This window comes from Ips typographus, linkage group LG1 (genome assembly GCF_016097725.1).
Source record: "Ips typographus isolate SLU linkage group LG1, UJ_Ityp_2.0, whole genome shotgun sequence".
NCBI classification, from domain to species: Eukaryota; Metazoa; Arthropoda; class Insecta; order Coleoptera; family Curculionidae; genus Ips; species Ips typographus.
In genome coordinates this window covers 4,769,937-4,795,545 of record NC_138422.1, presented here as the reverse complement: position 1 = coordinate 4,795,545, position 25,609 = coordinate 4,769,937, and the positions used below count along the sequence as shown (strand labels likewise).

The 25,609-nt window shown below is 32.4% G+C and overlaps 3 protein-coding genes and 1 non-coding gene across 5 annotated transcripts; 1 reads left to right on the top strand and 3 right to left on the bottom strand.

Annotated features, from left to right (window-relative positions):
* Positions 1 to 464: 464 nt before the first annotated feature.
* On the bottom strand, positions 465 to 2,516 carry LOC145733042 (protein C10). The gene has a single exon (XM_081985648.1). It carries the CDS (start codon positions 2,113 to 2,115, stop codon positions 1,750 to 1,752), a length of 366 nt encoding a protein of 121 aa, XP_081841774.1. The 5' UTR covers positions 2,116 to 2,516; the 3' UTR covers positions 465 to 1,749.
* LOC145740529 (U2 spliceosomal RNA) lies at positions 479 to 669 on the bottom strand. The gene has a single exon (XR_014181466.1). It is a non-coding gene; the product is annotated as a U2 spliceosomal RNA (small nuclear RNA).
* A 290-nt stretch (positions 2,517 to 2,806) lies between the features above and the next one.
* Positions 2,807 to 5,418, top strand: LOC145733031 (histone H3.3A). The gene is made up of 3 exons (XM_081985638.1): positions 2,807 to 2,966; positions 3,341 to 3,627; positions 4,968 to 5,418. Exons 2-3 carry the CDS (start codon positions 3,346 to 3,348, stop codon positions 5,094 to 5,096), a joined length of 411 nt encoding a protein of 136 aa, XP_081841764.1. The 5' UTR covers positions 2,807 to 2,966; positions 3,341 to 3,345; the 3' UTR covers positions 5,097 to 5,418.
* Positions 5,419 to 7,517: 2,099 nt separating this feature from the next.
* unk (RING finger protein unk) lies at positions 7,518 to 24,802 on the bottom strand. 2 transcript variants are annotated; one of them, XM_081972090.1, is made up of 12 exons: positions 24,440 to 24,802; positions 24,127 to 24,336; positions 19,808 to 20,109; positions 19,608 to 19,743; positions 19,345 to 19,547; positions 19,170 to 19,291; positions 18,930 to 19,113; positions 18,768 to 18,884; positions 16,374 to 16,505; positions 16,026 to 16,311; positions 15,674 to 15,869; positions 7,518 to 15,429 (listed from the first exon to the last, which is right to left on the bottom strand). In XM_081972090.1, exons 1-12 carry the CDS (start codon positions 24,568 to 24,570, stop codon positions 15,157 to 15,159), a joined length of 2,292 nt encoding a protein of 763 aa, XP_081828216.1. In that variant the 5' UTR covers positions 24,571 to 24,802; the 3' UTR covers positions 7,518 to 15,156. The 2 variants fall into 2 exon arrangements, with proteins under 2 accessions (XP_081828216.1, XP_081828293.1); XM_081972167.1 differs by having other exon boundaries at positions 18,768 to 18,872; positions 19,823 to 20,109.
* Positions 24,803 to 25,609: the final 807 nt, after the last annotated feature.

Below are 25,609 nucleotides of genomic sequence, written 5' to 3'. Positions count from 1 at the left end.
GAACTTTTAAAATATGGGGGAGAGGCACTAACATCGCCAAATCCACCGAGTACCTTTGTCACTAAGAAACCACGTCTCTTCTCAAACAATGTTCAGGGAAATTTGAAGTTGACGACCGAATTTCGCAGCCGGTCGAGTGATGATGGTGGAATCTCGAAATGGAAACGTCGATTCCTAAAAGTCTACGGGGAATTGTCTTGTGCGGTGCACTTCCAAGAGGCGGAAAGGGTGAAAACCTAGAAGACCACGTGGATGTGACAGTGACGGTTATAGTTTCCACGAGGAATGACTATCTTTGCTCGGATCGTGCCTTTAAGCGATTTTTTAGAACTTTTTGTAGCTATCTGGGGCTCAGGGGCACAAGCCCGACTATCTGAGCCTCTCGTAACGAGCTGGCAAAATACCCCTAGCTGGTAGTGCCAAAAAATCCCAGTAACAACAACTCTTAAAACTCTAACCTAATATTTATCTTAATTTGTTAAAATGGGCCGATCCCGGCGGTACTGCAATACCGGGCCAACCCGCGACAGAGGTGGAGCAAGCCCCTAACCTCCGTCAATTTCCAAAAATCAGTTTAATATACTGGTCCCGCATGCGGGACGTATCAGATATTAAGCTGATAAGAACAGATACTACACTTTGATCTTAGCCAAAAGGCCGAGAAGCGATAACGATTTTATTTTTTTAATTTTCAGCCCAATAAAATCATATCAGTGAAAGGGGTAATAGAGACATGATAGCTCCCTCTAGCGTGAATAAACTTCATTAAGTTCTTAGCTATATGGTGCTCTTGACTACGTGGCGACTGATAATATTAACATATTTTTATAAGCTTCATTAAAATGTTTGATTGCCATAATAATACAATAATTTTTTGATTTTGGATACCAGTGAATCACTTTTCACAAGGGACTATATTGTCCGGTATGATATGCAGGTGTAGGGAAACCCTTTAATTGTTTCGTTCTACACAGGTGTTCCGGTTTTTTTAAGTATTCTCTCTCCAAAGCAAGGTCTGCAGATAAGAAAGCTTTTAATCTAGTAAACAACCGACTCGTTGTCGGTACTTTGTAGTTTCATTTTCTTAAGCGTGCCGACTGTCGGCAAACGTGTCAAAGGTTAAAAAGGGACTTCCTTACTGCTATATTAAAATATCAAGGAAAGACAGAGTAAAAAATCACATTTATGGTTTTATGTCCCTCTAATTCAAACCACTATGTGAGTCTTTTACACAAAGACTAAACTGAAAATCGTTTAGTGTGGTTTAGTCCCAGTGAGGAAACTCAGGGAACTTATATATTTTGAATAATTTCTGGAGTCTTTCCTTTAAGTTAATTAGTATAACAGTTCAGTGATAAGAAATATGAGTTAAGAAGTAGGTACTTCCAGAGTGTCCCAAAGTTTCTACTTTTTCAAAAGATTACATTTAGTAGCAAGCAGTCAACAAAAATAAATATTTCTGTAAAGTTTGAGATCATATATTTTAAGTTATACAAATATTTATAAAAAGATACAAAATATGCCAATTTTCTCTACAGAAACAATACTGTAAAAATTATAATAGTTAGGACCATATCCACTGCAGCCCAATAGCAGTAGCTAGGTACACCTACCTACTTTTTCAACCATTTGTTAACATGGTAGTTATGTGATGAACATTATAACCTACACTGTTTTCAAGGTATTATTTATTAATAATGTATAGGTGAAACATAATGATACAAATACACACACATATCACAATATTCCCTAGCTACTATTGACTTTCTCCTCACCAGATTCGTTATTTGTATGGGCAGCAACTGGTGGCAAATAGTAAGCCTTAATCAATCCATGAAGTCGTGCAACTTCAGCGTCTTCCCGTTCGAGACTTCGAATCATTTGGGCAAACTTCACAATGCCCTCGCGATTCTCTGGAAATCCATAGTCTCGTATCACTTCAATTTGAATCTGCATTACTATGGGAAAGATAAACTGCATCATTTTTAACATTTCATTTCCTACATTGTCTTTTGCTTCTTCAAGTTTCTTGACGTTCTCAGGAAAACTCAGACGGTCTAATGTTTTGTTTAGTATCTCAACGGCTAGATCGGATGATATAGATGGTATATCCATTTTTTACTTCTAAAATGCCCTTAAAATTCCATATATGGGACAAAGGTAAATCAAAACAAAACTTCAAAAAACGTAAACAGTCAATTTGAGGTTAGTTTTAGTTTTGATCAATGAATAAAAAAATACAGGAAGGAGCAATAGCAATCAAAGAGGGGAACAAAAATGGGAGACAGTATGGCGGCCGTAAACTGTCAGAAATCAGTGACGATAATCACCCTGCTGTTGCCCACTATTCACAAATCCACTCGTCAATAATAATTCAACTAATTTAAGTTTGCAAAAATTAATCTTTAACGGACCGAAAAGCAAAACAATCCAAAACAACAAATCTTTGCGGTTTTTAGTTAACTTCACATACCACTAAATATAAACAAAACTGTTTTACGATTAACTTCGGAAGTTTCATTCAATTGCGCAGTAGGTGAATGTGGGGGACAAAGATGGCGACTTCCGTCTTGATCGCTTAATGCACAAACGGGGTATTTGCTACCTCCTGATTCTTTTTGCTCGAAGAGTTTTTTGTACTTTGTTGCACTTTAAACCTTAGGTAAGTTTTGACGTACCTGACAGGTAATCACGTGATACCAGCAAAGCCTACAAATTGACTGATCATGTGATTAGATGACAGAGGACAGTGACGCCTGTCAGCCGCGCAAATCAATCCATACTGAATTTCGACCAATCAATAGCACCTATAAGTTCAGCCAGCCAATAGGACAGCTTCAACAAGCGTCAGGTAATCCTGGTAATCGTCTTTCATTTTCATCATTTTATTTCAGCTTTCACTCGTGAGTAGCAAAGGTCGATTCGTGCTCCAGTCAAGTTTTTATCAAAAAAGTCACGTAAGTTTTGTTTGTTTATTTAAAAAAAACTGTTGCAAAATGTTTTGTTTTTACTGTACAGTGTTTTTGCGGTAAAATGTACTCAATTTCGCTAAAATTAGACGTGTTATAACATAAGTGAAGTCAGTGAAATTTTAGAATGAAGTTTTTGTTAGTGGCCGCCATCTTGTTTTGCTTTAGCGCTTGTTATGATAATTTAATTTCATTGGATTTATGAGGCTTTCTGGTTAATTTAGCTTTATCAAAGTGGTGACACGTGTTTCTGTACTTAGTACTTTACTATTACTCAAATAATTAATATAAAGGTCCATGTGCTTTACGACTATTCCTGACTTTCCCGCCTATAAGCTTGACTTCAAAACAAACGGTTTTTCTTATTGTAGAAACAATGGCTCGTACCAAGCAAACAGCCCGTAAATCAACTGGAGGTAAAGCTCCCCGTAAACAGTTGGCTACTAAAGCAGCCAGGAAATCGGCACCTTCCACTGGAGGAGTCAAAAAACCCCATCGTTACCGTCCCGGTACCGTAGCCCTTCGTGAAATCAGAAGATACCAGAAATCTACTGAATTGCTCATCCGTAAATTGCCCTTCCAACGTTTGGTGAGAGAAATTGCTCAAGATTTCAAAACTGATCTTCGATTCCAGTCTGCTGCTATTGGTGCCTTACAGGTGAGTTTGTTGAACAACATGTACTACTATGTTTACTTTGCTTCATAAGTATAACATTTTGTTTAATGCTATTTTAAAGCATCAGAGTTAGCAAATACCTATTAAAATCAAACCTAACCTAACACAGATATCAGGTTTTTTTTCTCATTGAAATTGGTATTATTGAAATAAACTGAAGTGTTTCCATAGAATAGAATCATTTTTCTAACTAAATTAGGGTGTTTTTTAATATTGTTGTGTTTGTGAATAGCATGTTTGGGACTGTAAATTAATCTTTTAATATCTACAAAGATCCAATGTTTTGGCTTTATATTGGGCCTTCCTCAGGGCTAAAAAAAAACAAAAAAACATATCACCCAATACAATTGGCAGAAGAAACAATTGTAACTCATAAATTTTGAAAATAAAGGGCATATACCATATTCTGAAAATTTGGTAGTACACCAAAGTTGATGGGAGTAGTTTATTTAAAATATTTTCAAAATGAGTTATAGCAAGAGTAGATACCAAGGGGCTTATTTTAAATGAAAGAACTTGTAGATTGTTTCTTTTTCAGTTCTAGAAATATTTTATGTGTAATATATCAATAACTGCATCTATTTTTGAGATACCTATTTACCATTTTATTTGAAGATTGCAATACCTAAAACACAGAAATTTCCTTGGTCTTTGTGTTTTGTTGTGTTAAACAAGGTTGGTTCTATGAGTGGGTGTAGATAAATGATAAAAGTTGTCATAAAGTAAGACTTTTTTAAATCAAACTATCAAACACACCTGTTTTATTCAGCCTCTAAAATTAGGTCAAGTTTGCATTAAGTTATTTATGTGGAAAATTGAGACTTTCTGAAATAATCAGGAATAAATGATTTTTTATCCTACAAACGTCTACAATGTCATGAAATATGTGTAAAATTGGCTGCAGAATCCAAAAAAGAAAGAATATACAGAAGGATTTCTTGTGCAATTTGTGTGCAAGTGCGCTGTATAAACTCAGCTTTACTGTGTCTTATGTACACATTGGAAGATTTATTTCCTGTCCCAAACCCCTTATTTTTTCAATTCAGTCCAAGTTAAAGTTAGAAATACATATTAGTTTAATTCTTTTAATTAAACCGATTTACGATCTCTGATCTGGATTAAATATTAATTGCATATGTTTATTCCTAGCTTAATCAGGAGTGAGCTAGCATAATAGATCTATTAATGCAATAAGTAACATTTAGGCCTGTTAAGATTTAAATGGTTAATCCAGTTAATATTGAACTTTTTCTCAAAAAAGAAAACTACTCCAATTGGCAAAATTGTGCAAGGGTTAACACATTTTCTTTTTATTCTTGCAGGAAGCCAGTGAAGCTTACCTTGTAGGTTTGTTTGAAGACACCAACTTGTGCGCTATCCACGCCAAGCGAGTAACCATTATGCCTAAAGATATTCAGCTGGCTCGTCGAATTCGTGGAGAGCGAGCTTAAATTTTCATCAATAATCATATTATTACATCTAATGTAGATTTAGTGTTCGTTTTTGTAGCATACTGCCAAGTGTGTTTGATAAACACAAGTTTATGTTCATGTAGTTGTAGTATCATTTTAATTTTGTTTTCGTTTTTTTTTTTAACATGAAATTTGCGGTTTTTCATTAAAGCTACAAACTTGAAGCATTTGGTCATATATCATAATAATGTTTTTTAGTAAATTTGTAAGTTATTCTACGGTTATTTGGTAAGTTTGATAAGATTTTCCATGCAAATTATCAGTGTCTCTTAAAATTTATTAATAAATATATGTAGTCAAACATATTTGTTTCTTTTTTATCCATACTAGTTTAAGAAAAAAGTCGAATTATTAATTATTCGAATATTTAAATATTAAAATATCAAGTAATTTGAATATTCGAACACACAAGGGCTGCTATGGAATAGAACCTTTTTTATATTTTAGGTAGAAAGAGCGCACAATTCATTCATAGTTTTTGAGACATGGCCGATGAACTTTGTTAGTGGAACACCCAGTATATGCGCCCTGTAGGACAATGTATAGGGTCTTTCACTGGGGACTGACCAACCCCCCTTTTTAGGCCTCCTTGTATGTAATTAAAGAAACTGAGATAGCCATTAGATGTATTTAAAAAGTTGAATCAAAAAATTAGTACCAAAATATTCCTAACTTTCAAATAGAAGAGCTACCAGTCAATAATGGTGTTTTTTCTAATGGATCAACCGGTATATTTAACTATTTTCGGAATGTGCTCAAAATTCTGCAAATATTTTGACAAAAAAAAATAAAATTTTAATAATTTTTCGAAATTTATTTTTTGACAAACCTTTGTTACGTACGAAATAGAGTTTTCGTCCGTAACTCGTTTAGTGTGTATTTTTAATGTCCATGGGCCTAGTTACACTGGCAGGCTGATTCCGATCGCTGGATAGCTCCGTTTGCACTTTCCAAACACAGATTTTGTGTTCGGCTCGACCCAGAATCTTGGAATTTTCCTGACTGGGGATTTAAGTTCCAACCAGGACTTTCCGGTGAAATTTCACATCTATGTAGCACCCCAAGACCGTGCTAGGTACCCTAAGGGCACTGTTAACCGCCAACAACCCTGAAAAGTGGAAAGCCGACCGCAATAACCAGGGGGTTTTTAAATAAAAGATCAGGGTTGAACCAACCACCAAGTCAATTACTTAATTTAGTTTTTTCTTATTTTAAATTCCCGAAGTTTTTTCTTGATTATTTAATTTAGTTTTTTTAATTTTTAATTTCTGTAGCTTTCTCTAACTTGACTCATTTGTAAGTTTTTTTTTCTTAAATTTTTCTTTAAACGACTTGCACTAGCACTTGTCAATCTCTGGAAACCTTTTGGGTTGCTAGAACAAGTGTTGAAGTCGTTTATCTGTTTTTCCCTGTGCTTTGCTGTTTTGTGTCCTAGGGAACCTGTCACCAGTTTCTGGGCTCCAGTTCCTACCTGGAAATCAGCAGTGGCCACTCCTGACTACTGGGAAGAGGATACTGGGAGTTCCAGGACCCAACCACCGACTTTAAACTGGTAAGGACAGTTTAAGACGGTTTGACACTGGGAAAACTTTACCTGTTTTTTTGTTTTAAATTTTAACTTCAATTCTGTTTTTTTTTTAATTTTCCTTAAATTTCTTCATATTTTGTTTCAATCATTTGGATTGGCAACTTTGCAATTATTTGTAAATTGTAAATATTGTAGGTTTTTTTGTAATATACACTTGTACATAACAAAGGTCAGTTTTTTGATTTCCTGCAGAATATCCAAGTGTGTTTTTTTATAGCTAATTATGAACTCATGCAATTAATCCACGGCCTTGAGCAACTTAATTAAAAGTGTTGGAATCTCATTATCGTGAGGTTTCATCGTAACACCTTGTATATTGATAAAAAAAATTATAGAGAGCTGGAATCATAGCCATAAACAAATGAGGTTAGAATATAAGACATGTTTTACAATTTTAAAACAAACTAAAATAAAATATTAAGAAATATATCATTTTTGGATTCAACTTTTTAAACTACATTAAATGGCTATTTCAGTTTTTTTAATTTCATACAGGGAAGTCAGATAAAAGGGGTTGGTCAGTCCCCAGTGATAGACCCTGTAGAGAAAAATTAAAACAAATAACCCAGCTTTTTACCTGAACCGACTCATATTCAGTAGCTCCACATTTTAAAAATGGATGAATCGCCATCAACTAATTTTGCTAAACTTCTTTAAGATTAGAAATCGTCTAATCTGTAAACAAATTTTATTAAAGAAAAATTTTTAAGATACAGTAAATAATAATTAATGGGAATATAATAACTTACTACTAGAAATAGGTATCATGGTGATTTTTAAGATCACTGGAACAAGTTATAAAACAAAAAACACACATTAAAATATGTATATATTTTATAAAGAAAAAATAAAATTAGCCAAATAAAAAGTATATATAGGTTCTTAATTGTTTTTAGTCTACCTCAAAAATAAATGACACATTATCTTTTACAATAGAGAACACTTTATTTAAAAATACCTTTTAGAACTATCATATTCACATCTACGTATTGCCAAAATTTCTAAAATATAGATATATACTTGATCGTTTGTACTTACAATATTAAAATTTTAAAATAAGTATTTCTCAAATGTAATATTACTTTTATATTATTATAGCATATTAAAGGGTAGTTATTATTGAGAGATTGAGACGTCTTAGAGACCGAAACAATATGTTTTATTTTAATAATAATATAGATTAATACTGGTCATTCAATTGCATAAATGCTTTATTTTAAAATTATATCTTCTTTTATATACATATTTTTAGAAAAAATTGGAGAACAATTAAAGTAATCACCTTTATGGCTTATAGAAAAATATATATTGTTGGTATTTAAGTAACTTATTTTTTAAAGTGATTTGTCCAAAATCCACTATATCCAGCCAATAGTTTTGTGTTGTCTTTAGAAACGCTTTGCGTTTCATTTCTCTTATTATTTTTCTCTCGATACATTTAATATATTCCAAATTGACATTTTATGTAGAAACGATAAAAAACTATGTTCTCGGTCTTAAACTATAATCTACAGGATGTCTAAAATATCATATACCACAATTGTTACCTGGCAAACGATTAGAGTTTGAAAATTGTTATTTTTTTCACCATTTCCAACAAAATTTGGCAACAATGTTTCGAGATCTTCGTAATGAAATAGACCGACCGGAACTTGCACTCACTTTGATACTATATCTACTGTAGATGAATTTTCTCGACATTAAAACGTCGGAAATATTATTTGTGTAATTGAATTTCAGATTAAATTAAGTTGCAAACCGTACAAAAAATCTCGTGTTAAAAAAAAAACATCAAAAATTGTTGCTTTTTTGTGATTAAACATCAAGATCAAAATTCCATTAAAACCCAAACATCAAAATCTGGAGAAACTAGAAAAGGTTTGGCAATGCCGTCAACGGGTTATTAAAATGCTCCCAAAAACAGAAATTTCTTCCTCATTTAATCGATCGAAGCTAGCAATGACCGTATATGGTATTTTAAATATCCTGTATAAAGATTTTGCTTGCACTGCCAGCCAAGATGTCTTCAAATTTCAGGTTATTATTATATTGTATTAATATCTAAAAATATGTATTTGACGTTACATATTAGGTACTAAATATAGGCCTAACGAGAGTATATCGTAGTTTATTTTAATGACAGAAAGCTACCCTATGCATGTAAAACCATTAAAAATTCCATTAAATGTCAAAATTTGGTTAAAATAGAAAAGTCATTTGCAATCATATTGCTATTTTTTTTTAAAAAGTGGTTTTTGAAACGCCTGCAAATATTTTAAATCACGCACCTATGGTCTCTTTCAATTTTCCTTCAGTCTTTTCGTAATACTTATGTATAATGTGTGACTAAATTGTCCTTGTTAAAAAAAAATTCCTAAGGCGTTCCCAAAACCAAAAGTTTGAGAGATTTTTGAATGTTAATTCACAAGAAGCAGCGTTCACAAATTAAACCGAATCCCCTATTTCTAAATCACAATCGACAGTCTTTCTATGAATTAAAAATCTCATACCGTAATTTTTTTTTCGGAAAAGTTGCAAATGACGGGTGGCAGTAAGCAAAAATATCAAACGCCGGGTTAATACAACATAGAACGCACAGGTTGATCAATAATTATATTTCATTCAATTGATAACTCCGTTAATTTTGATCAGCAAGCATAGTTTAAATTAGCAATATTACAGCATTTTTTTACAACCAAATTCCATATTGTCATAACATAGCACATTCGTGGTTTTGACATTGTATCCACGATATGTCAAGTTTTATGATTATTTTAAATTAAACAACCTCGTCCTAAAGGGCTTGTGAAATTATGGAAAACATGCTATCATGAAAATTATCAGTAATTTTAAAGCTCTGGTGGTATTACCTCCGAAAATTATTTAATAATTTAATAACAGTTTTTGAACTGTCCAAATTTTACTAAACATGTTGCCAAGTGTCTTAAAATGTTGAAAGAATATGTGAAATGTGAAAGAATAGGTCTAATAGTGTTCGAAAATATCTAAAACAATCCATAAGCTGTCTAAATTTTACTTAACATGTTGACTGAAATTGATTACCTTGTCTTCCAAAATATAAATTACAATTTAATTTACAAGTTGAAAGTGAACCTTCAAAACAGTCTAAACAATTTATCAAACAACATGTTAAATGTCTAAACTTGGTTAAGCGACCAACTTTGACTGAACATGTTGCCAACTGTCTAGGATCGGTTGATCTCGTCTTTAAAGTTCTAAACAATCTGGAAATTGTCTAAGATGTTCAAAAAAGTCTAAACGTATTAAGCTTGCAAATTTGACTAAACATATTGCCACCTGACTAAGTTTAGTAGAACTTTCTGTGAAATGTCTAATCTTAAGACTATTGTCGCTATTTATTTTTTATTTTCTGTTAACTAAAATTCAAGATGGTATGTATATTAATACAACTTGACACTCGTGAATTTAAATTGACCACTCTTAATTTTCTGAAGTCAGTGTTATTTCCTTCTTTACCTTAGGACATTTCGTCGAAAATTGCGATGTTCGGCATTTTTGTGATTCGTCAAAAAATGCGACGATAAGAACCGACGTTCAGTCATGCTAGAAATTGGCTTATAATGTTGAACAAGTTCCAAACATTATGTGAAACTTTTGGTTAAGTTAGTTGAGATTTTTGCCAAAGTTAGTTGAGATTTTTGCCAAAGTGTAAATCTATAAATGATGTTGGAAAGACCTAAACCGGTTGCAACTAAGTAATGCAACTCCTCCACCTACAAATTTTAGGTTTTCTTCACATCAACCAGACAATATCTATATCAATGTATATAGAGTTATAGTAAAAAAACAAGAAATCCGGCCACAAGCCTAAATAAAGTAACAAGTAAGTTAGTGATCAAAATTAAATTAAATTTCTGTTAATTCTTATTAATCCAGAACTTTTAATCTAATGATTTTAGTTGTTAATATGTTTAACCATAGTTTTCATTCTTAAAATTAAATAGACCAAATAAATAGAAGTCAATGTAAATTATTTGATACACAGATAATATACAAATAGGTGTTCTATTTGAAAAACAAAATAAAGAAAATCCTTCAGGGAAACCATAACCATAAATTATTGACGTTCGAGTGTTTTTCCATAAAACAATCCCCTGATTCTTAAATGAATTTGTTATACAAGGTGTTACAAATTCGATGCAATAGCATTGCTATCTCAGAAACTATAATTGACAGAGGCAGTTGCGCATTTTATTGCTAAATAATTTGGTAAAAAAAATTTAATTGCATTTATTGCAAATTATTTAGCAACAAAATGCGCAACTTTGCCTCACTTGTTCCCTTATAAAAATCGACTGATAATTAAGCCAATGACTGATGCTTTACCAATTTAAACTATTCAGACAGATCAAAATAAACGGAGATATCAATTGACTCCAATATGTCATTGTGTCACAGTTCTAGAAAAATGATTTTTATTTCTATTTAAGTAGATCAAGCGAAAAAAGTACAATACGTGATTCTATAATATGAAAAACAACATAAATTACATTTCTTATCAACACAATGATTAAACTCACCAATTAACGTAATAATTGTTTTCATGCCGAAAATGAACGCATGAGGCAGTCAAAATAAGAACCTATTTTTACCTTACCAAGTTTCTTGGTGATATGTCGCTTACAGCAACGGCTATTTAAAGTAAAAAAACATAACACTGGAAAAAATCGTCATAATCCGCATCACTCATTTTAAATGTAAAGACGTCTCTTGGATAATCTGACCGCTATATCATTATATTTAAATACTAATTCTTAGCCTAGATAAACTTTTAATATGGATCGTTAGGGTTGAAAAATAAAACAGGCCACAGAACACGTCCTAAGGTGATAATCAAAACGTAAAAATATGACTTATTTTTTGAAAATAAGTAACTCTAATAGTGATGCTACAGCAAATAGTATGCTAGTCTTTCTTTACATTCATTTTTTTTTAAATTTAAAATGTTGATTTTTATAAATGACTAATAGCTATGAAGAAAATTTGTTAAATTGTAAAGGAGTTGAACTGTGAGTTATGCAAGGTTTGTCTTTAAGATGCTTATGTTTAAAGTAGTTTAAGTAATTTAGTAACAACAAATCAACAAAGAAAATGTTTACTGTCAATATGTAGGTACCATTTTACATATTTATGACTCTAGATCAATAGATAATATAAAACTCACACAGGCATTTCCAGAGAAGTATACAAAAAAACACAAGTGAAGAAAATAGTTTAAATGCTGAGGACGGTTTTGTGGTTATTAACAATAATAAAATGATCAACAATCATTAATAGTCATAATTTTCGATTGTGTCTGTTGCTTTATCAATTCTGTTTTGTGAAAATAATATGTTAGCATTTTAACATTTATCACAAAAATAGCTTTAAGCAGGATTTTCTTAATTATTGCAACAGAAAGTCTATGAGAAAAGGCCGGAACAGATATAAATTTTACTTTAAAACAGGTTTAAATAAATAACTGACAGCCATCGAGCGAATAAATGACAAAATAAATGCATTCTTGAAAATATCAAATCAATGTTTCTTTTTGATGCTATTAAACGCAATTTGATTTGATCTTATGAATGCCGAATAGCCTTACTGTGCTAAAAATGTATTAGTTTAGGTATTAAAACTTGTATAAAGCAAAACAAATGACATTTTTCTAAATATTTTTAATATTATTACAGTAGAGTCCCACTAATCTAAACCCTTCTATTTCGAAAATCCGCCTATTCCAAAGACCGTTCCAAAAAATTACCAATGTTTTTTAACTTGAGAAAATAGAAAAAATGAAGACTTAAAAACTTTTCTACGTGAAAACATACGTTTACTTTTTAGAAAAGCAAACCAATCACAAGAGTATGAAGGCTTTCATGGCCGGTTAAAACTGAAATACAAAAGTTATCCAGGCTTATAAGCCCGGATAACTTTTGTATTTCAATCACAAGAATGTTTTAGCTCTTTAGAAAAATAGGTCAAAACATTAATAAAGTCAATAAATAAATGTTATCACGTAAAATCCGCCTATTCCGAATTCCGAACAGGGTTTGCTCCCTAATTAGTTTGGAATTCCGGGACTCTACTGTAAATTATCCAATCTGATCAAATCGCGAGTTTAAATGACAAAAAGAAATTGATTTGCTTATATTGACAAGCTGGCAAATATCTACAACACTCATATAAAAGTTACGTAGATCAAAATAGAAAAATGGACAGTTTGGTTTTTGCTAAACATTTGCATAAGCCATAAATTTGTTTATAAAAAAAAGATTTTGTTATTCAAAACAATTCTTTGCCCATTTAACAGATTTACTAGCTCTGCTAGTTTCAAAGATCCCTTTACTAAACATTGAAGAAAAACCACTGATTAACAGTTCAGATCAGTTTGCTGCTCCCATTTTTCTTGATAAATGGATTTCGACTCAATATTTTACAATTCCCAGCAAGTACCAAGTGTCTATCTTTTAGAAGCATTAGAGAACATTAAATAAAAAACTTTTTGCCGTATGATGATGATGAGCACAGAGCTACAGGGTGTTGGTTTGATACGTTGAGGACTTTATAAAAAGTAACAGTTAGCAGATAACAGAATAAATTAGATCACAAAATATTGAAAGCTAATACTTAGTGTGTTCCCTACTCTAATGAACGAATGAGGCTAGAAAAAAAAAAACATGTTTCCATAGTATTGTCTTCATTTCTGGCTTAGGCAGGCAGTTTTTTATTTTTTTAACTTGAACCTCTTAATAAAAACCTTTATTCAGACATCTCAAAGCAGTTAAAGATGTCTAAATAACGTTTCATTTACTATAGATTACAGTGTGATTCGTAAAGCAACCCACCAACAAAACACAGGTACGTATAAAAGACACTTAAAAATGATTTTTGAACCCAACTTACCTATAACCTAACCTTCGATTTGACCGTTAAAAATTGGTCAAATCAAAAACTCTGTGTATTTGCCTTTTCAAGTGACGATTTCTGTGATTCATTCACATACAGCAGAATACATTTTTTTCTCAGCGTAATTAGATAGAATAAAATTAGTTGCAATTGGTAATTAATTTTATAGTTTGTTCAGTAGTTGAACTACTTCGAATTTGGCAATGGCTACACTAACTAAACACCAATTAATTATGTTACATTATGTTAGTTATTTTCAAGATCAACAGCTGGTGGATAGTTGATTTTGAATACAACTACTTAAGAGAAGTAATTCTTAATTACTTTTTAAAACTATTGGGAATTGGGTATTAGGTATTTATAAGTTCGGTTGTGATAAGTTCAGTTCAAACTACATTTTTTAAGTGTACCTGCATTATGTTATTTGCACTACAAATCATTCTATATAGATCTATTGAGACAGGCTGCAACAACTGAGACAATTGCAAGTTTAAAGTTTTATTCCATCGACAAATGACACCAATTTGCTCAGATATTACAAAGCGGATAAGATATTTAAACAATGTTTAGTTGCAAAAATCAGTACCACTCATACAACAAACATTTTGTTTGTATTTTTTTAAGAATAAATGCAAATTAAACTTTTGGTTAAAAAACAAGGTTGTCATACTTTCCAGTAAAACTTCAAAAAAATAAAATTATATTATTTCGATTTAAATTTCCATATTTTGACTTTTTGGTTTTCCACTACATAAAAAACAACTTATTGTTTAATATATGCTGGAATAATAATTTCAAAATTAAAATCCTTATGTTGCTTTACTGTTGGCTGCTCAATTTGAAATATTACAAATTTTTGGTTATAATTGAACACTAGTTAAACTACTTAAAGACCTTAATATCACAAAGCTTCCTGTATATGCTCAGATATCTTTATATCAAATTGTTACTTAGCACTGCTTTTACACAATAAACTTACCAAAAAATTCTTATTACTTGTAGGATTTCAATATATAGAAAGATAATACTTGATTTTAATAGAGCAATCAGCTTTCCCCTGTGGGTCGTTATTTAATTCAAAAAGTTAATTAGTGCACTTACAAAATATGTAAGAGTTTTTTAAAAAAATGCATCCTAAACCACAACAGTCATCTCATTAACAGGAAACAACACTCATCGTATTAAAAGAAAATAGAAATAGGAGAATTCACATGGCAAATGAGATTCATAGTGTAATCAATATTCTCGTAAGCATGAGTCATAAAACTGGTACTCTACTCAATGAACTCTCTTTGTTGATATTATTGTTTTTTGCAACTTTTTATGAAAATGTAGATGTTTAAGCAAACATAATCATCCAAAATAGCAAAATAGACAGACTCCAGTATTATAGCAGTAAAAAAACGAAGACAGAAAACAATGTCTCATAGAAACTTGATGAATTAAAAACATCGATTAAAGACAGACCAATCGCGGCTACAACTCACAGCTAAGCCCTTTACAAGCCTAATAACCGCATATTCACATGCCGGTCACCAAATTGTTAGGTGTTTGACAATAAGGGCATTGGGACTGTGTGCTGGCACACGTATCACACAACACGAAATGATTACAATTCAAAGTAACAGTCCTATTACGTTCCTCGCACACCATACATTTAGAAGCCGTTTCCCTATACAGGACTTTTTCGATCTCCTCTAGGTCCTGTCTAATTCGGGAGTGTATTGATTTTAAATCGCTAAGCGATAGTTTACTAAGCTCGGAAACCTTGGCTATCCTACGTATGTGAGGATCCTGAAACATCAATAATATTGTAGGGATGCAGTTGCCTAAATGAAGACTAATTATTATAATGTTAATTTCAAAAAAACTGATTGATTGTATCTATATCTAGATTGTTGGCAATATTAATCAAATTATGCAGACAAACTATTAGTGACAATCTTTAATTGAATGATCATGATGTCAAATTTTCAGGACTCAAAAGTAATACTTTATTGAGCTCTTAGTTGCGTCTATTTATTGTATTATTACTTACCTGCAATTGATCACATTCTTGTTTCAAAGTTGTATATTGGTTTAAGGTTTCCTGAAGTTTGGATTCTAGCTGCTTAGCTTTTCGATTCGCTTCCTCTGTTTCGCGTTGCCATGCTTCGCACGCGGTGCGGGCCTGCTGTAGTCGTTCTTCCCAATTGTTCAATTGCAACCTAGCTTGAGTAAGTTCGTCTCGAAGCCTGTAGCACAAGAAACAAAAAAATTATTATGATTAGGGTTAAAAATTATTTCCTGTTATTCTAGTATATTTACGAACGATAAGCAATTCTATTTGAATAATAACGAATCCTGTTTAAGTTCAAATAAGGTCATAAAATTACTGTTAAGTCACTTACCTTGCTACTTCCAAATTATTATTCATACTGGGGGACATGTTAAAGCTATTGTGATTCCTTGAGCTAGGCGATATACTTTGCGTCTGAAAATCGAAGAAACTGGAAAAACTATTTATCTTGGACGCACTAGTGCTCAATTGGATTTGGCTGTGGTTCAGGAAGTCCATACTACTGTCCGGTTGCGAGAACCTAGCAGTCAAAAATGGCTGTAGCGGACTATTATTTGGACTAAATCCTCCTAAAGTTCTTGGTGCCGAACTGGGAATGTTGACGGGTGCTGAGCTACCTATAAAATGAGTAAATTAACGTTTGAAAACCTTTTAAGAAATGTGACCGATTTTTACGTACCTAAAAGGTTTGCTGATGAAGCTAAACCGACTGATATTGAATTTGAAACTGTTGGGGATCCAGTTTCTAAATCTCTATCTAAAGCTCCGGAAAATTTTAAATCGTCTAAATTCAGTTCATCCAAGGCATTGCCTAAAATATTAAACATAAATTGTCATATTCATCATTCGAAAATAGTGCTAACTTTAAAACAAATGATTATTAACATAACGGAGGGTTCAGTTTATCCTATTATTTAACACCCGTTTTGCCGTGACGTAACGTCTGGTTATTATTCAGACTTGTACAGGGTTGCCTAATTTGCTTGTTTTTGTGATATGGAACTTCCAAAACATTAAGAAATCTAAAAATCCAAAAAGCATTGCAGAGGTATTTTTTTTAAGGTGAGTTTGATGCAGCAAACAGAAAATCGCTATCGTCTTTTTTTTTTCTTGTAACTTGCCAATTTTGCGTTTTCGACAAATCTCTGTAACCTCGTTATTATGAGAGTTTGGTGAAAATAACATTTATATTAATAAGGCACTATTTTACTTATATTCTGTTAATATTTACTATTTTTTCAGTTATAAACTAAACTTCTATTTTTGTGCAAAATATTAATCTTCATGGCGTATAATTTATTTTTACTTCATCAGAATAGTATACAGTGTGTCCAGGATAAGAAGGGCCACTATGGGGATGTTGGAAACGCTTATGTCCGTTTCCCCGACACTCGCCAAGTTGAGTTTAAGGAAGGTTTTGGCTTAAGTGTCCTGTATTGATGAGGTTCAAATTGCCTTACTAATAATTTTTTATGCGCTTAAACTAGAGACCCTCCAATTTGGGTTAGTATAATGAAAAGATTAATTTTTCACTTTGATGCCAATGACCTATAATATGTGTGGTTTCGGATGCATTTTGCGTGGAATTTTTAATACAGACTTTTTTAACATTATCCTTTTACTCACGTACACGCTACTTACATATTGCTAAGCTACTGTCACTGACAGTGCAATGACAACAAAGTGTTTGAAAAAGATATATCACTTACGTATTAATAATAATGAAGGAACGCTTGAACCATCTGTTATAATACCTAAAGTCCGTCCCAGGGCTAGTGGCAGTGACGTAATAATTGTCGTTCCTTGTCGTTCTATTATACGTGAACTGAGCGAGATGGAAATTTGACGTCAGTGACGTATGTTCTTTACAAATTTTTAAATTACATTTTCGAATTTTTAAAATCGTCTTGGGATTGTCTAGGTGGCTTTAGGTTAATGTGACGTAAAGTGTCATTTGTCAGAATGTCATTTTTTAAGGGTGCCACGTCCTAAAAACAGTCAAAATTTCAAGGTTATCTCTCTCTCTCTCTCTATCTCCGAAACACCGAAACTGTGCCAGTTAGAGCAAAATTGACGACAGATTCATGTTTCCCAGTAAAAATTCGTAAAAAATGTCACTTTGAGCAAAATCCAATATAACCGCTGTATTCGGCTCAAATATCCCAAATTTGAGTCAACTAACGGGTAATGTGTCTCAACCACGCGAGACCGGTATAGATGTACGTTCATAGAGCAGAAAAAGTGGCAACGACAAAGTGTCGGTCATTTTGCAATACCTCTTACCTCTCAAATAAGAACAGAATAAAAAACTATTTTCCAAAAATTTCTTTTTTATCAAGTAATAAGAAATTTGCAAATATTAAAAAAATCATATTAATGAACTGCAAATCGTGCAGTTTTGCCCCAATTTAACCGACAATCTATCTCTTACCATTGCTTTGGTCTCCAATGATGTGCCTTGAATTTAAAGCACACTCTATGTATAAAAAAATATAGTAGCCGTCTTATTGATTCGATTATCTTAAATAATTAAAATTAAGCCTTTAAAATTAATAAACAGTTGTTCGTTTTTGTGTCTGTCGGCGTCGACAAAACTACGACAGTGTTAACAAAGACATTGTCATGGTTTAGGATATGTGCGAAAGTTATTTTTGTCACCAACAAAGCAGCTAGGACAAATAGTGACTTGAAAATTATGTTAATTACAGCATTTTTTAAGAATGCTTCTACAATTTCTAATTGACTTACTATTAAAATTATATCGACTTTCGCACATTCTAGAAAGTGCCTTATTTCATATACTGTAAAAAACAACAATACCTAGCTTAGTTTTTCTTTAAATTGGGTTAAAAGATTGTCATAAAATGCATTAAATCTACCATAAGACGTTTTGCTTTACCGATGCCCTTAACAAGTTACCATTTGATTGAATTGTTTTTCTTTTAACTTTTCGGTTTTAATATTTCTGGTTTAGACACAAAAAAAAACAAAACGGTGTTAATACATTGAATGACAGCACCTCTAGAGTGATTCCTGTCCAATATTAATAATCGCTACTAAATATACAACTTACCAACTACACTCTCCACAGTGTCATTACCAGTGAAAAATGAGTTTCCTAAGCTACTGTACGCATAACACAGAGTCTGCTTTCTTTGTTGTTCCCTTTCAATAGAATCTGAAATAAAACCTATCACTAAATGAGACATATTTTAGCATTTCCTTTGTGACTTACCTAATGTAGGATCTTTCTCGATTTGTAATAATTTATTGGTTAGTTCTAGTCCTAATGTATTGTGTCTTTGGAAAGAATAGTTTTTGTGTGCTAATTGAGCCCCAGGAGCTTTATTACTGCTACAGCTGTTCGAACCTATTGATGATGCTGAAGAAGCTGATTCACTAACTTCGCTACTTCCATTCTGAATATAAGCTCAAATCAACACACACACTAACTTTTCGAAATAATATTACTTACAGAACTTTCACTGCTTTTTTCCTTTTTAAGATCTGAACTAGACTGTGGAAGAACGTTTGATAGAATTTCACCAAAGTTGGTGCCTGAGGCATCTCCAGCATCCCTTGAAACGCCTAACTCTTCTACAAGATAAAAATTGTAACAAATTGAAAGTGATATGTAAAAAATGTCTTACGTTCAACGTGGGCAAAAGCACAAAAAACACCTCGAGGACAGTATCCGGATTGTTGAACGTCATTACATTTGGTACTTTTATATATTTCTGGATGAAATTGTTGTTCCGTTCTAGTATGACAATACGAACACAAATCACCAGCATCGCAATTTCCAGGTTCCCCCCATTCCTCTCCGTGTTTTACATTTGGACAAGGTGTTGACCTATCACACCCAAAAATATAGTCAGCATTTTCATACAAAAGAGGAAACAAATTGTCTCACCGGTATTTAAACTTTCTAGGACTTCGTCTTTTATCTTTACTATTATGATATTGGGGACAAGCATATCCTTGTCTACACAACCTAGGAGGACGTTTACAGGGCTCAGTTTTGTAATTTGATAAAACAAAATTCGTATCTACAAAAAAAATCCAATAAAAGAAAAGTGTTCACAGACAGTTGACTCAGCAGCTAAAATTTACCAAAAGTGTACCAACCTTGCCACTTTGGATCTTCATTCATTAAATTTCGTTCTTTATCTAGAGCATTAGGGCCATTTGAGGAACCGCTACCTTCAGCCTCAGCGGCTTCCAAGGCTTGAATTTCCTTAATATCATAAACGGGAGGCCTGTGATCGTGACTACCATGTGCAAACGCGCAATGTAATCCATTTTTTACGCAATAACCTCTAGAATCTGTGTCATGTACGCACATACAAGTTTTGTAATATCTTAAGTGATACCGCCGTTCTGTGTCCCCAGCTGTTCTATGCAGATAAGGACAGCTGGAAAAAAAATTTAAGGCTGAAATAAAGTATTAATAAAAAATATCCCTATATGTTAATAAAATTGTTTAATTTCCTAAAGAAAGTAGGTAAAATTTCTTTCTTTAATACAATCAAGAACAAAAATTCAGTTTTAATGGAAATGACTTTTTCATACTTATACAGCATACTAAAACATGCTCACTGCATTTTGTAGTATGACTTTATTTCTTAATATCGCCTAATGGGCTTGAGTTATATGTCGAGAAATGTCCTCCGGTTTTCCAATATTTGGTCTACAAACGAAATTACGGGGTGTCTTTGAAAAAAACTGCATTTTCTGTATGTTACACAATATACAAATGTTTTATTAACCAATAGCCGATGTCACTGATTTTGCTTTTAATGGAATTTTAGACACCGATCTTTTTATTAAAATTTCTTTTAGCGTTTTTGTAATACAGGATGACGTGCAAGAAGGAAGGTTTTTGGTGAAGATTCCATACCATTATTAGATTTTTTGTCTCTTTAATAATTTTAGCTATGCACACGTTAGCAATTATTTCCTCAAAACCTGTTTGCTAAACGGGTTGTTTGACAAACCGGACAGCAAATATTTTTCAACAAATAATCAAATCAAATATTTCATTATTACACGGACAAGCAAATATTTGCTTGGTGTAATGCCTGCTTTAGAAATCTTGTCGCTTCTCTTTGTCAGTTATAACATATTTAAAATTACGTACCTCAGATTTTAACAACAATAATTGATAAATTCCTAGAAATTAGTTATCTGATTGACGTTCATATTTCAATAATGTGAGAAAAAACATTTGTTTTTTCGAAAACGGTTAACTTTATCGAAACAAATTAAGAATACCTGTTTTAAAGAAAAATGAGCAGAGTATTTGAAAATGTAGTTTTAGGCTTTGTAAAATTGTCAAAACTTTGGCCAAAAAAGTGTGACAAGTCCGTTCCTTCCTGACTACTTTGACGAAGTAGACGACTTTGAAGAATTTATCTTAGCAATTTTAGCGTGATATGGGACTTTATCAATTACATACAATATTAAAATTTCATTAGTTTATACACCCACAGTTTAAACGATAGAGCCAAAAAACATAAAAACTAAACAGCCCCTTAAATTACCCTTTTGGGGCTTTGTACCTTCATTGGGTTAGTGAGCACTTTAGGAACTTATTTTAAATAACGAATAAACTATTGTTTCTTTGTTGCTAGTTGAGTCTTCTGTCTCATCATACAAAAAATTTCCATTGAGGTAAATCTTGTGTGTGAAAGTTGTTAATAGCCACTGTAGCAGTGTCAGTGTTTAATAGAAGTATAAGCAAATTTCAATAAATTACACTTTAATAGAAATTTGGCTTGCATCTCAGAAAATGAGTATTATCTCGATATTTTTGAATAAATACTTTGTTACTTACACATAAGAAGATAAGAAAGTATTTGATGTTTGGGGGTAAGTGTTCTAATTATTTAACACCCTGTACAATAATTTTAAATTACTGCACTGCATAGCACAGTCATACACAGAAGGTATGTATCAAAAAATACTAAAGCAATATCCATTTTAGAACAATTTGCAAGCAAACGTTCTAAAAAAGGTTCAATATTTCATAAAATATAGGATTTTCTTGTAAAGTGGTTGAAGTAAATAAGTCGTAATTTAATACATGAACAACTGTATGTATATTTTGTGAAAGTAAAGCAGGATTAGCAGGAATTCTAAAGCAAAAACTAAATGAATTGCTAACTTGTGTATCCATATATGCTACTAAGTGGCGATTTACATTTCACTTTATTTGATTTAAAAGATAAATAATTACTTTAGTATGCTAACCTAACATAATCAATCACCTATATTATCATTAATGTATGTGTCATTGATTGAAAACATGTAAGTGTAACATTCATTTGGCATGCAAAGAGAAAGGTGCGGAATTATATGAGACCATTCTTTTATATTTAAATTTTGTTTTGTACAATTTATGTTTGTTAATAACTTATATTGTTAAAAATGTTAAAAAATAATTTTTAGAGGTCGAGGGTTAGGTAAATCAATAAAGTCATTCATTTAAATTTTTTAATATCAACTCACACCACACCCCAAAATCTAGAAAAAATCATCATCATCATATCATGTACATTTCTTATACAGGATTTCTGTGTCAGTTCAGCCCTACAGAAATTCTGTAAATAACTTTTTAGTTATTTTGTAGTTGTTTGATTGACCAAAAAAAATATTGGTTAACTGGAGACGACTTGAAAATTAAACTTTTTTGCACGCGTTTCTCTTCCACCCTGTATAGTACAGTTACATTGTCTTAAAGTCAATTTTTTTTCGTCAGCCAAAAGCCAATAAATCAAGCTCAATGATAGTCCAAACCGCGCACTAAATCCGTTGTTTCGCTTCGAAATGGCGACGATGTAAAAATTAGGGTAGAGTGGTGTATACTGGGACGTGGTATATATCAGGACATCAACCTCCAGGGCCATCATATTGAAAGTTAATGAACCTTTTAAACTTTATTGTACTCTATAGTAGAAAACTGAAATTTCATACCTCAGGTAACCTTTTTACTGATGGAAGTAAGTAAGCTATGTATAGTTACTACTCTATTTCTGCCTGCCAAAAGTTATTGTATACGTTTTGGTCTCATGAAGAAAAAACGTTCTTTTTTGTAAAAATATATTTCACATAGAGTAGCTGGCGGTTCTCTGGACGTTATTAAGGGTGTGTATAAATAGAAGAGTAAAAGTTTGTCATTTTTGTCCCTCTTGATGATCATTATTGTGACGGGGCGCGGTGGTGTTTAGTGGGACATAACTTGGTGGTGTATAGTGGGACTGTCCAAAGTTAACTTTATGGGGACGAATTTGACCTACAATTTCATGTTTCCTGATATCAAAGATGAAGATGTGGTGACCAAACACAATATTATTTGTAAACTCCCTGAGGCAAAATTAGTTGGAGGAACAGAAAGAAAAAACAACATTTTACTTTGATCTTGCCAAATATAATGTCCAATAATTTTTTTTCTCCACTTCACTCGGAGAATTACTGATTTTAATTCAATGTTTAGTATAAGTTAAAGCAAATGAAATTTATTTGAGCATCAATTTCTTTAATTTTATCCTACTGTCCCTTATATCCTATATACCATGGGGTGGTTCATACAGGGACATATGATATATAAAGGGACTTAATTCTTAATGTTATGTGAATCGGTAGAGAGTAGTAACATGTATTTAAATTCTGAAGATGAAGGCAGTACTGGCATATTAGGAATTAGTGTACAAAATTTTACTCAGCAGTTTACCCCTCTGCTATTGGCGTTTCAAGATAAGAGATACTCCCTCTGGTGATCAGTTATGAAAACAGTTGGGCATTCCAGCTGTCATTTCTCCGTTTCTTTACGTTGATTTTGGCATATTTTGGTTACGAATTTAGCGAGAGAATGAAGTGACAGTGTCATATTATTTATAATGTTAGATTAGGAACGGGTTGCGCGATTTTAATTCAAATGGCGCTGCGAACTTAACTTGAAACGCCAATTCCTCAAAATGTTGTACTTTTCTTCTATTTCATTTGTATTTGTTTTGTGTCTTTGGTAGAAAACTGCCTTTATAATTCCTATGACATTGTATAGTCATATCCTAAAAACTGTGGGTAGAATAAATTAAATAATTCAACAGTTTCATATGCAATATTTACATCCTACACAAATTAAAAGGACATGCTAGGTTAGTTTTGTTGTGATTTTGAATGTTTTTATTTGGGCAGGAAAGTTGGGTTAGCGACATTCAGAAACGTAAAAATAAACCTTTGGAATGGTGATTTGATCTGTTTTTGCTGGGAAACCACCTGTTACCGGATTTTATAATCGTATACGGTACGGAAGGCGCCAAGTTACACAAAACGATCGTAAAAAAATACGAAATCTTAAGTGCGCCACAAAATGTCACACCCACCATTTGTATGATAGTGACAGATTAGCTAACCAAAAAAAGCGCACTTACTCGTCTCCATCTGGACAAATTCCAGTTGTCTCGTCATATTTGGTGCAATAATTATCGGCGCTATAATTAAAGGTCCCATCTCGTCGTCTCACTGGTCTGCGTCGCCTTTGGTTCATAAAATGCCAATGAAAACAGGTGAAAGGACGATGCTGTGTACATTTGTGTTGTAAGAAGAGCGGGCATTGCTCGACGCGGAATTCTTTTAGATATCTACAAAACGACGGCACATTTCAACATGATTTAGGCACGTAATTAAACGGAAAACTTTATAGAATACGTCACCACAGAATAAACACACTAAAAATACACTTACGAGTAATGATTTGGCTTTTCCGTCTGAGCTGTCAACAAAGGTTTGGACTCTGACGGCATTTTGTTATCACTGGAGCGCAACGAACTCGCGCAGGGCACGCTGGCGAATGGCGAATCACAGCAAGTAAACATGGTCACGTGCGCTGAGAATCATGGGAAGATGACGGAATTCAAGGACGCTGTTGTTTTGATCAAATATTCTTGTTGCACCTGCATTTATTCAAAGGGTTAAACTTTTAATTAATTGCGCAAAATTGCGTTAAACTGTTCGACTTTAGCTAAGAAAACGACCCAGCCGAAGTGTGGGTTGTGTGATCTCGGTGCGTTCGGGATCAACAAACGACGCCACAGTCAAAAGTATTGGAAATCGCTCTTGACGCTTTTCTTTGTTGTGCGTTTATGTAGAGCCGTCTCATCTTATGTCTTTTACATACATACTATTTTAGGACAGGACCGTACTTAGCGTATTAATAAAAAACAAATTTGTTTACATATTAATTATTTTTTTAATATTGCTCTGAAACAAAATTGTAGTAGGTATAAGTAATGGTTTGTACACTGTACCTAAAATAAATATCCTCCTCGTTACTTTTTTCATACTACATCTCAATGTTTTAATGATGTAAATAAATACTTTTTTATTTATTTATTTAGACCCAACAATATGTATAATTAACAGGGCAAGTCAGTATCCATTTAACTGACTCAAGTAAGAAATTATAGTAAATACCAACTATACAAAAACTATGAATTTAGAAAATTGCAAAAATTTTTAATCCAATAATTTATTGCAGTGAATTTCATAAATATTGAAATCGTAATACGGCTACGAGTAAAGTAAGGGGTAAAAGAGAACGCAACCAAACGTACCCTATGGTGTATAAAAAGTTGCCTATATTTGATATTATGAGTTGTGCACACAAAAAATCCAATTATATTTTTAATTTTTTTGAAATACGTTTAGTGCCCTATTTAAAAATAACCTAAAAAAATTGTTTTTGAGTAAACGTAAAAAAAACCATTTTTTTTACGTTTACTCGTAAATAAAAAAATTAAAAAAATTGTATTAAAAAAATTGTTTTTGAGTAAACGTAAAAAAAAAACATTTTTTTGCCTATTTTATAAAACTTATTTAATTTTGTTACTTTTGATTGATGTAGCTAACCTCTAC